Source organism: Phyllostomus discolor, chromosome 15 (genome assembly GCF_004126475.2).
Source record: "Phyllostomus discolor isolate MPI-MPIP mPhyDis1 chromosome 15, mPhyDis1.pri.v3, whole genome shotgun sequence".
NCBI lineage: Eukaryota > Metazoa > Chordata > Mammalia > Chiroptera > Phyllostomidae > Phyllostomus > Phyllostomus discolor.
In genome coordinates this window covers 24,111,893-24,121,821 of record NC_040917.2, presented here as the reverse complement: position 1 = coordinate 24,121,821, position 9,929 = coordinate 24,111,893, and the positions used below count along the sequence as shown (strand labels likewise).

The 9,929-nt window shown below is 47.3% G+C and overlaps 1 protein-coding gene across 1 annotated transcript in view; it reads left to right on the top strand.

Moving 5' to 3' along the window:
* The first annotated feature begins 309 nt into the window (after positions 1-309).
* Positions 310-9,929, top strand: part of KCNT2 (potassium sodium-activated channel subfamily T member 2) — a 196,577-nt gene continuing 186,957 nt past the window's right edge. Inside the window, 2 exon segments of the mRNA XM_028531238.2 lie at positions 310-474; positions 476-498. Coding sequence (XP_028387039.1) covers positions 403-474; positions 476-498 — 95 coding nt within the window. The 5' untranslated portion in view covers positions 310-402.

Here is a 9,929-nt window from a genome sequence, read left to right as displayed (position 1 = left end):
GTGGCGCACGCTCCCACCAAATCCCCTCTTTCCAGGCACCGCGCCCCCCGCCCAAGTTACTTTTGCATTCCCGCCTCCCCCGAGTCCTGGGGAACCAGAGGCGGTGGCCGAGCCCGGGGGCGGTTTCCTTGCAGCGGAGATTCTGGTCGGAGCCAGACTTTTGCTCCTGGGCTGGGTTTGCATCATCCCCATCACTCTCGGTGAGAGAGAAGAGCCAGCCCCCCGCAGCCAGCCGGCTTCCGGCTCCGAGCGGACCCCCCCCACCCCGTCCGCGGCCCCCTGCCCCCTGCTGCCCCTCTCCAGGGCCTCGCGTCTCAGTCGCCCCCTCCCGCGGCTCCGCAACCTCCCGTCTGCCTCCCTCCTCTCCTCCGCCGGCCTGTGTCCCCTGCTCCCGGAGGAGGGATGGTTGATTTGGAGAGCGAAGTGCCCCCTCTGCCTCCCAGGTACAGGTTTCGGGATCTGCTGCTAGGGGACCCAAGGATGGCAGAATGACGACAGGTGAGTGATGCGGGCAGGGTGGTCCCTCAGACAGGTGGGGACCTGCGGGGGCCGGCGGGAGGGGAGGGGAGGCCACTGGAGCCGGGGCTGAGGAGCCAGCAAAAGGCACGCTGGTCTGTCTCTCCATTTTGACTCCATGGAACATTGTCACAGACGAGAACTCCTTCCCTCTCCACCTTCTCCTGCCCCTGCAGCGGATTTATTGCCTTTCTGTGATGCTTATTCTGTCCGCGCGTGTGTTTCCCTAGGGTGTGTGTGAGGCTGGTATCCCAGGCAGAAAAACCCAAACGGCACGCAATACCGGCGCCCGTTTTCCTTTGCCCCTTCGGTGCTGGTGATCGCGTTCGCAGATGTGCGCAGGTCGGCGCGGGAGCCCAGGAGAGACTTAAATCTCCTGCACCCGTGTAGTCAGCCCGCGTTGTCCTGAGCAGGCAGGCGGGACCTGCCACCAGGTGTTGGATGCTTTGTAAACATTGAGAGTTGCAGGTGGACAGTCGGTTTAAATATGTAACAGGTGGTTCCTGAACATGACAGCCTTTGCCAGTGAAAGGACTCCCTTTGGCCCGGCAGCTGTGACTATTATTGACTATTAGTAATGATAGTGGACCTATGGTTTGTAGAGAATGACCCGTCCTTCTCACAACTGGAGGTATTTTTTAACCTAAATAGCCCATAACCTATACGTCACAAAATTAAGATAAGTGTCCAAACTGGAATATTCATTCTTAGCAAAATATTGCTCACGTGATTTTCCACAGCATCACTGCTTTGCCCGAACTTCTGAAATTCCTCCGGCCAGCTCGGTCTCGTGACTAAAAAAAGCATGTTTCTGTTTCATTGAATGTGGTATTTTCTGGAATGGTCAATTTCAGGTAGCACATGCCACATGTCCTTGTTTTCAAATTATATGCAAACTAGGTTCTCCATTCAGTTGAAATGCTTCCGTGAAGTTCACTTTGATATTGACGTTGCATTTTAATTACAGAAAAGATCCAGTATTGGTCTGATTCAAAAATCTCTTCACTCACCCCTAGGAGGTCCCTTCCTTCTTTTCCTCATCACTTCAGCTCCAATACCAACTCCTGTCCCTACACACGGAGGATTACATCTCGTGCACCAATGCCTCATTCTGTTTGGTGGCCCTATCAGTGGTTCAAAGGGATACAGGTGTTTTACAGAGGATAAGAGTTCAACTCTATCTCTTCTTTTAGGGAAAGACGTGTGTGTGTGTGTGTGTGTGTGTGTGTGTGTTGGTTTAGGCTTAAAAGAACGGATATCAATTTACCAGGAGTCTTGCGAAGTAAGGTGTGCTGGTTGACAGAAGAAGGGAAGGAAAAGAATACTTAAACACACATGCATGGCTAGTGGACATGGACATACATTGTATCAGCCTGGTTCAATGGCGTCTCAAGTGCAGCGCTCCAGGTGACTGGCTCTGTCTTTGTTACCTGAGGACCTCAGGTTCATCAGTGGAACAGAATCTTCTCTTCTGTGTAGAAAGTTGGGGGGGGGGGCTCAGACACAGAGGAGTTGGTGGTGGGAGTGTTGTTTGCTTTTTAACATCGTAGCCAAGATATTATTACTCATGTGGTTGCTGTCAACTTTCTGAGGACACTGCAGACACGTGTCAGTACTGAGAACTGTGGTCGGCTGAATGCTACCTACAAGAGCTGCTGCTATTTTGAAAAAAAAAGTTTTATACAATTTATAATATCTATTACAATAAAGATTATGTTAGCACGACTTATCTTAAAATATTGGCCATGTTTTCTGTAAAAATGAAGTGTTAAATATTTTAAGTTGCTCAAACTATTCTCAAAGATAGACTAATTTTGTGGCTTTATGAAACTTAGTATTCAGTTTTGGTCCATTTGTTGTCCATCTTTGAAGACAAGAGGCTTTGATGGATAGGGGATGAGGACCTTTGTTTATTCTTTACTCCGGAGTGACTTTGGGCAAGTCATTCAGTCAAACAGATTCAGAAATCACAGTTCTGTAAGGTTCAAGGCTATCAGCTAGTTAGCCGCTAAGTACTGGCTGCTACTATGTGTTAATTATGCTACGTGTTTTATCCTTATATCTATATTTGTATCTATATACATCTACACACACGTGTGTGTAATGTAAATATATGTATGTTAACTTATGCTATATCTTATCTCAGTCAGTCTCCAACACCCTCTGAATAGTGGCTTGTTATTTTAAGGAGCAGACATTAACTTTCCCAGAAATCAAACGCTTCTCTTTGCAACATATCTTATAAATGTAAAGATGGCATTTGGGCTCAGTTCTTTGCCACTCAAATTCCTCAAGAAGCTCCGAGGTTCTTCCACTGAATGGATTAGAATCGATAAAGATCACTTTTCAGCATCGGGCATGGTTTAGTTGCTCATTAAATGCTGACTCCCTTCTTCTGAGTTGCAGTTTGCAGTTCTCGGTTAGTTTTCTCCAGAACCCGAAACTGACAGGTGGTAAGTGGAGCCGTCTCCTTCCGCTGCCCTGTGGACACGGTGCCTCTTCGCACTCAAGTCCGAGGGGCCACTCGAGACTGCTGTGCTCTCTTCATGGCCTCCACCCCCAGAGTCGAGGGGGGAGCCCCCTTTCCTGGAGGGACAGGCAGACAGGGTCCACCCGCAGGTGCCTGGGGTGCTCTGCCCATGTTCTCTAGGCGGTTTTCTAGACACCCTGTCTGTGTTCTTCTTCGCCTGGCCTTGGGGTGCACCACCCAGCAAGCAGCGTTGTGAAAGGAGCTTCCTGTCTCCTGGGCTGGCGTGACTCCGAGGCGCGTCCTGCACGGGTCCTGTGGGGCCGAGCTCCGCCTGCCCACAGTGGGAACTCGCTGATGTTGTAAACTTTCTTGGCTTCCTTCCCGTCGTTCCCCTAGTGGTGCTTTCTGGATCACTTCCCAAAGACACTTACCTGCCTGTCCTCGCAAGATGTGCTCCTGGGAGAATCTGAACCAAGGTGGCGTGGTCTCCAGGGTCATGTCTGGACATGACGGTGGAAGATGCCAGGAGCAGCCCTCTCTCCCTGGCTTTCCACGTTCAGGATTTTCCAAGCAGCCCCGGTGGGGCATGGGAGGCTGGCGTGGGAAATGGGGAGGCCTCTGAGTGATGTGGGAGGGGCGCTGGTGAAGAGCAAACCTGGGTGGCTTCTCAGGACACGGGAAGCGTGTGCGCCACGCCCGAGACCCTTTGCGAAGTGACCTGGCAGAGGTAGTTCACTGAGGTTTCGTTTGCACCACCTCTTGGCAGGGAAACACCCACACATCGTGTACAGGTACGGGCACAGTCACGCGGTGCATAGTAACATTTCGGCCAACTACAGCCGCATGCCTACTGTGGCCCCGTGAGGTTACAACGGGCGGAAGAATCCTTTCACCCAGGGACGCCGTAGCCGTCAGAACGCCCCAGCACAGCGCGTGTCTCCCGTGTTTGCGGGGACGCTGGCGTAAACGCACCCACTGCGCTGCCCAGGGTGGGGGGAGGGCAGCACACCTGCAACCAGGTGCAGCCCGTGATGCTTGACTGTTACTGGCGTGTGTATTTGCTACCCTGTACTTTTGATCGTTATTTCAGGGGGTCCCCTTTCTACCTGAAACCGTTGGCTGTGAAGGTCTGCCGGTGCTGCCAGCAGCGGCCTCCCGTATCCGGGGTGTGCGGAGTCCCTACAGGGCGTCAGTTTCCCTGGGGCTTGGCTGGGTCTCACTGTGTGTGCAGTGGCCTGCCGCGCGGGCATGCGGCCCAGGAGCACCACGCTGTGCCGCACAGCCCAGGTGTACAGCAGGCTAGACCCCCTAGGTTTGTGTAAGCTCACTCTGCGATGTTCGCACGAGAAAATCGCCTGATGACGCCTTCCTCAGAATGTGTGTCCTTTGTGAAGTGGGCGTGGCTATAATAATGTAGATGTAATAGAGCTATACTCTGTATGAAATACAGCACGCATATGTACTATATGCATAAGGTATTTGTCAGTGCCATCCCTACCGAATTACCTCCCCTTCACGTGCGTTCTGAGACCTGTTTCTGCTGTAGGACAAGGGGACAGGCTTACTGTCCAGGCAACTTAGCACACGAGTGACGTCAGTTCAGGGACCCATGGGATAAACTCGAATTGCTACATGACAACAATGCTTATTATGCCTTAGAGATGTCTGCTGTATATATGATGCACGTGTATGTCTTTGGTATCCTGAATAACACACAGAAATCTAATTCAAATGGTTCGCACGGCATTTCCTTAATGGTCATTTATCCCTTCAGCTAATATCGAGCGTACGCTACATTGCAGGCTTTACTGAGTTAGGTTCTAGGAAAAGATATAAGAAAGACTATGAGACAGTGTTTGTTCAGGAAGTGTTCCCACAGGTAATTACAGGTGCATATCTGCCCAGAATATTGATGGTATTTTGTTATGGGAATGGCTTTGCAAAATTTCCATTTTAAAACTGTCCAAATCATGCGCTATTGTAAATCGGATAATGAGTGTTTGCTTGAAATATTAGCGATGGATCAAGGTATTCAGTATATTTTGAATATAACGTTTAAAACAGTTGGTCCCTCCAAAGCTGCTCCGTGGTCGACGCTGACCGACCAGAGGCTGAACGGAACTGGGGGTCTAAGGAAGCCGAGCTACATACAAGACGGAGAATCGCTGTCGTGTGGAACTCCCACGAGCCTGACCTCCGGGCACCCCCAGGGTGACAGCTGTCTGTTTCAGTCTTTCTAAGGTTCATAAGACCACAAAGGTTTAGAATATTCCCCTGAAGCCAAAGATGGCCACTGCCAGGCTTGAGATGCCTTCAGACAGAGCAAAGCCTTTCACTCCTCCGCCATGGAGCCTGGGACATTTTCAAGTTCGGAACACGACGCACTTGATGTGGCTGAATTATCACGACGGTGGATAAATTGCTGTTAATGGACAGTTCTCGGTGGCAGCTGGGTAGAAGTAGGCCATTTGCTTAATTAACACCATTTTAGTTTTCAAGTATGTGTTCAGTTGTTTCAACCCCATTGATTTCAAACATGTCTTTCATATTTTATAGGTTGTGTTTAGAAGCAATGCAAGCAAGTCACCTAATGCATTGCAGTAACTGAAAACATGACAGGGTTTGAACAAAGTACAATCCAATCAATTAATGATTTAAGGGGTATTTATAAAATAGGGGACATGTTTAGACAGTTTTTGGAGTGTGTGCAATTTTAGATTTCTTACAATTCAGTGATATTACTTTATAAAATTAAATTGGAGGAATAGGTTTTGGATTGGCAGATGACACATTTATATAATTTACCAATTTTATCACTCTTAATAAATTACATATTGTTTTCAAAAGTAGCCACTTAATGTAAATGACTTATTTTAAGTTTTAAATTCAGGTCAGAAGAGAATGAAGTGTTATATTTACTGTTTAATTATATCATAAATTCAACCATGCATGTACAATATCTAGAAAAAAATATTTGAGCATTTATTGTTAGAGGGAGAATCCAGAAAAGCTGTGTTTCTTAGTACTAGCTACTATATTAAAGAAAATCTCCACAAATAAGACAAAAAATTACCTACTTTGGAAGTATGTAATAGTTATCAAGAATTCAAATTTTAGTATCTAATGTAAAAATATCTTGACTGGCTCTGATAAATAAAACTGAAATATAGCTTTTCAAGTTACTTAAGAGTTTGCTTTTAAAGTTCAATTCCATTTACTCATTCTCATAGATCCACTTTCTGAATATGGTTATGCATTAGCAGAAGCTCTTCTGTGAATAAAACACTTTCAACTTTTCCGAGTCCCTCTACATATAATATGTCTTGGGTCAGGGAGGTTGGAATGCAGCAATTTAATTTTCCACATACGGTATTTGACATTTTAGATCGAACTTTCTACTAAAGAGTTTTTCCAAAGCAGCTTCAAGTAGCCTTGAGGGTGGGTACAAAACCCCCTTCCACGTGGGTGCCCCAGGAAATGATTTTAGCTAACTCGTTTTATTAAAATCAGCATCCTTTCTCTCTTCCCTCTTACTAATGTGATTCAGCTTCTACAAAAATAGATTTGAAACGCAGGGCGAGAAGTAATACAAAGGAAGGCTGAACACTCATAGCTCTGCCTTCATGGTCAGCGCAAGACACAACTAGACTACCGGTGTGTTGAGTTGACTGTGCACCTGTAGCCAGGCCCCGATTTTCTCTCTTTGCTGTAGCTAATGGTGAATGCGATGTTTTTATTGGTTGGCTTTTTCAAATCGTGGTCTTGTTTATTACCAATGTTTTATTGTTCATAAATGCATTTTGTCATCGATGGGTCATTAGTTTTTATGAGTGTATTTATGAGTTATCAGTGTTGACTGCTGTTGTCTAAGTTACCTTTAGTAAATGGAGCAAAGGCAATATTTTTTCCACAGTGAAATTTACCCAGTTGCTTTATCTATTTATAGTTTGAAATTAAACTGATATGGCCTCTTCTGTGCAACATTTATCGCATACCTTCAATCAAGATGCTTTTTAACTAATGCTTTCCCTGAGTATTAAATTGCCAATTAAAAATTTCTCTATGAAAGTAAGCAAAACAATAGGCAACGATCTAGAGAGACAGTTACTTTTAGTCTTTGACATCCTGTACTAGACAGAGGATTTTTTTATGGGCCAAGGAAAAACACCAATTATTTTGTTCTCAAGGACCTCAATCATCAGACAACAATCAAGTTGCAATTTACGAGAACGGGATGGGAGGAAAGAACTACCCCTGGAACACTGACAAAAATCTCGTCTTCGGTACAGATCCAGAAGTGGTTAGCGGGGGCTGCAGTATGGAATACACGTGAAGGCAGGGGCAGGAGTCCTTCTCGCGTGGACTTGCCCCGGTCAGGGACACTGGTCAGCAGGGCCCGAAACTTTTGCGGCACAAGCGGTAGTGTCATGTAAGGTTCTTAAAATTGTTTTTTGTTAAAGATTTTATTTATTTATTTTTAGAGAGGGAAGGGAGGGAGATAGAGAGAGAGAAACATCAATGTGCAGTTGCTGGGGGTCATGGCCTGCAACCCAGGCATGTACCCTGGCTGGGAATCGAACCTGCGATGCTTTGGTTCGCAGCCCATGCTCAATCCACTGAGCTACGCCAGCCAGGGCAGGTTCTTAAAATTGTAAGCAAATGAGCAAACTTTATAAACAAACAAATGATAAAGACCGAATCTAGGTACTATTTTACTCTTCCAGTTAAATAAAATATAAAATACTGTCATCTATCCAACATTTGATATTATCCATATTAAATATTTATCCCTAATATTTATTTATAAGTCATGATGATTGGGCTTCATTCTAACTCACAGAGACACCAAGAAGTTTGCCACATGCCATGACCGTGAGCTTGACTTTCTCAGCCGAACCTCACTGTTAGTTTTCCATTGCCCGAAACAGTCATGCGTCCTTACAGCTTTCCCAATACCCTGTGTTACGTCGCTGTTGTTTTCTTTTTTTTTAAGATTTTATTTATTTATTTTTTAGAGAGGGGAGGAAGGGAGAAAGAGAGAGAGAGAGAAACATTAACGTGCGGTTGCTGGGGGTCATGGCCTGCAACCCAGGCATGTGCCCTGACTGGGAATCGAACCTGCAACACTTTGGTTCGTAGCCCGCACTCAATCCACTGAGCTCCGCCAGCCAGGGCTGCTGTTGTTTTCTTAGTTGTGCACTCGTGTGCTGCAGAACAGGTGCCAAGCTGCCTTGTAAGCCCCGCAGGCCGCCGCCTCCGACCATCCTCCACTTGAAAGCTTTGTTCGTGGCATCTGGCCTCCTAATGTGGCCTGGCATCTGGGTGACCCTGAGCCGCGGAGATATTTGATTTTGTGGTCGGTACATAAAAAAAAAAAAAACCCAGGCTCCTTGAAGGCAAGAGAACACGGTGAAAATGTCATTGGATCCTTGGTATCTGACTATCTGGGAGCAGAAGAAAGGATTAGAAATTTCTGACCCTGACTCCTCAATAATTAGATACAGCTGGAAGGAGCTGTGGAACAGAATCTAAGACGTAAGTGCAATTTCAAGGGAAGGAAGAGCCACCGCACACACTTGGACAAATAAATCTCCTGTGTCAACTAGTTCAGAGGACCAGCCGAGTGAGATTTATTGTTCCCTCCGGCAGCAAGTGGAGGCGGGTTCGGAGTTGGGAAGTGAAGGGTTAGACCGGAGGCTGCAAAGCCCACGTCGCCGGAAAGGAACAGGGGCGACACGGCCCTGGTTTTGGGGAGAAGAGGACCCACATAAAAGTTGAGGACCGTAGACAGTAGGAGTTTTCTCCAGAATATTGTCTTGGATTGATCAAATTTACCTGCATTTTTTTTTGCAATGGAAGCATTGCAAGAAAATGGAAACGAACCAGACTGTCAGGCATGGCTGGTGTTTAAGGGACAGGGGCTGGCAGCAAGTCCCCCGATCTTCGCCCCCCTCGTGTGCAGAGTCCCACCAGGGACCGCCTCGGTACCATGCTACGGTGCCCTCAACACCCCAGCGATTACGCCACCACCTTTCCAGAGAGTCTGCCCCCTCTGCGTGCAAATTCCCTTGAACTCAGAGTTGCATAGTTTCCAATTTTCACACTATGTAAATATGGGTAAGGAATGGATGCTGTATACAAAGCCCCAAAACAGTGCATGTAGGAGATAAAGTCTTCGGCTCTGGCTGGTGTGGCTCAGTGGCTTGAGCACCAGCCTGTGAAACCCGGGGGGGTCCCCGGTTCGATGACTAGTCTAGGGCACATGCCTGGGTTGCAGGCCGGGCCCCAGTTGGGGGCACGTGAGAGGCAACCACACATTTGATGTTTCTCTCCCTCTCTTTCTCCCTCTCTTCCCCTCTCTAAAATAAATACTAAGATGTTTTAAAAATTTTATTAAAAAAAGAAATAAAGGGTTCCTTGCTCTCGGCTTTCCAGCGCTGGACTTGGCGCAGCATCACGGCGGTGAAACTCGTGATTAGCAGGCACACTGAACCCGTCTTGTAAATCAGCGTGTGAACTAGGACAAAGGCGGATTACCGCATTTCAACCACCCCCCCCGGATCCCCCCAGTGGGAAACCCCTGTGGACTGTCCACGTATTGCGAACAGCCAGGTGTTAGCCATGGGACCCCGATGTGTGGGTTGTAATGGACAGCCTGCTGGCCCGGGTCTGTCACAGCTGGAAATGCCTGGTGGTCTCCCAGGATGTAGGGTGATCCGTGAGCTGGACGAGTGCCACTGAGAGGATGGCAACGACTTGAGTGGCTGTCACACTGTGTGGTGAGGACATAGGCTGTTTTACCTATTTCTACGGAACATAGGACTATACACAAGCCAAGGTGAAAGCGGATGATGATACTGCGTATAGTACTTGTCTTAAAGCCAGTGAACATCCACCAAGAGCTTAGTGCATGCAGCGCATCGCTCCAGGCACGTGACATGCA